This window comes from Helobdella robusta (assembly GCF_000326865.2).
Source record: "Helobdella robusta unplaced genomic scaffold HELROscaffold_43, whole genome shotgun sequence".
Taxonomy (NCBI): Eukaryota; Metazoa; Annelida; class Clitellata; order Rhynchobdellida; family Glossiphoniidae; genus Helobdella; species Helobdella robusta.
In genome coordinates, this window is record NW_008705028.1 from 1,061,298 (window position 1) to 1,063,161 (window position 1,864).

Here is a 1,864-nt window from a genome sequence, read left to right on the forward strand (position 1 = left end):
CTCAAAAATAACTAACCACCTAAAATAAAACAAAACTCACTTGGTGGTAATATTTTCAATTTATTTGTGTCTTCGGTCCAGCAATTAGCCTCATTCAAATCCTCCCATTCGAATAACGACCTCAAAAATATGAAATGAAATAAAGATTACATCAAGGCGGCCGTTTTCCTGTTTGGAAAAGTTATAGTTCAATTTCCAGCTTGCTTGAATCTTTCATCATATCTTTCTTGTTATACTGAGATGCGGTCTGAAAATGTTTGCAATAGTCAGGGAGTTATCACAATCATAATATAATTAATTATCATAATCATAATATAATTAATTATCATAATCATAATATAACTAATTATCATAATCACCATATAATTAATTATCATAATCATAATATAATTAATTATCATAATCGTAATATAAACGCCTTAAGAAGTTGTCGATGCCCGTTCTTGTGTTGAGACAGGCTGAGACAAGTTTCAAACATTCAGCAACATTTTTAGCGTCCAACTTATGCCAAGAGAATAACAGACTACACTCTACAGGGCGACTGCTTTGCATAACTGACAAAATTTAGTTAATAAGCAAAGATATTTTGCTTGAGCAGTAGTAGTAGTAGTAGTAGTAGTAGTAGTAGTAGTAGTAGTAGTAGTAGTAGTAGTAGTAGTAGTAGTAGTAATAATTTCAACAGTTCTTCCAGTTATAAATAATATGGTATTTTGAAATATTTTATCACTATTTACAATAACGATAAATTGATTAATTATTTAAATAACAAATTATTTCAAACTAACAACTGAAAGTATTCAAGTTTCACGCATGCCTTTGTAACCGTGACTAAGCTTTTCGTTTCGTTTCGTTTCGTTTCGTTATTCTCAATAAGGACTTTCTGCAATCAATATTGTTGTTATTATTATTTATTATTATTGTAATTATTTTTTTTTACTTTTTTTCATCTTTTCATCGTTATTTTTAATCACCAACTAATCACCCTTATAATCATCATCATCATCATTATAAAAATCACCATCATCATGAAACTTCTATAATCATCATCATCATCATTATAAAAATCACCATCATCATGAAACTTCTATTATCATCGTCATCATCAACATTTTAATCATCATCGCCACCATCTTCACCATCATTTCAATCACCATCATCATCATCGTTTCCATCATCATCATCACCACAATCATTTCAATCATCATCGCCACCATCATCACCATCATTCCAATCATCATCATCGTCGTCGTCGTCTCGTGGTACAGATCATGAGATCTCCCCGAAAGCGCCGAAACTGATGTGGTCCTCTCCAACTAACGATCTTGCATTGGCCGGCCAGACGAAGAGGATGAAGTGCATCTTCTCTGGATAGTGAGTGGTGCTGGGCTGGCAGTGTCGGGGAAGGGGCTGGATGGATGTTGTTGATGCCTCTTCTACCATCTTATTTTCACCATCATCATCATTATCATTGTCGTCATCATCATCATCATCATCAACAGCAACGCCATCATCATCATCATCATCATCATCATTGTTATCACCATCACAAACAGTCCAACACCAAATGTCACGTGGACACGATTGGACAGAGAACTTCCGGCGAGGATTGAGTATCCACAGAAAGGAATGTTGCCTCATGAGCTTGTTATCAGGTTGGCTGGTTGGTTGGTTGGTTGGTTGGCTGGTTGGTTGGTTGGTTGGATGGATGGTTGGTTGGTTGGTTGTTGGTTGGTTGGTTGTTGGTTGGTTGATTGGTTGGCTGTTTGTTGGTTGGTTGGTTGGTTGATTGGTTGGATGGTTGGTTGGTTGGTTGTTGGTTGTTGGTTGGTTGATTGGTTGGCTGGTTGATTGGTTGGCTGGTTGT

The 1,864-nt window shown here is 35.9% G+C and overlaps 1 protein-coding gene across 1 annotated transcript in view; it reads left to right on the top strand.

Annotated features, from left to right (window-relative positions):
- Positions 1 to 1,297: 1,297 nt before the first annotated feature.
- HELRODRAFT_177608 (hypothetical protein) overlaps positions 1,298 to 1,864 on the top strand; it is a gene marked incomplete at both ends in the record, with an annotated part of 3,956 nt that continues 3,389 nt past the window's right edge. Inside the window, 2 exons of the mRNA XM_009025766.1 lie at positions 1,298 to 1,371; positions 1,554 to 1,628. Coding sequence (XP_009024014.1) covers positions 1,298 to 1,371; positions 1,554 to 1,628 — 149 coding nt within the window. The remainder of the gene's footprint in view (positions 1,372 to 1,553; positions 1,629 to 1,864) is intronic.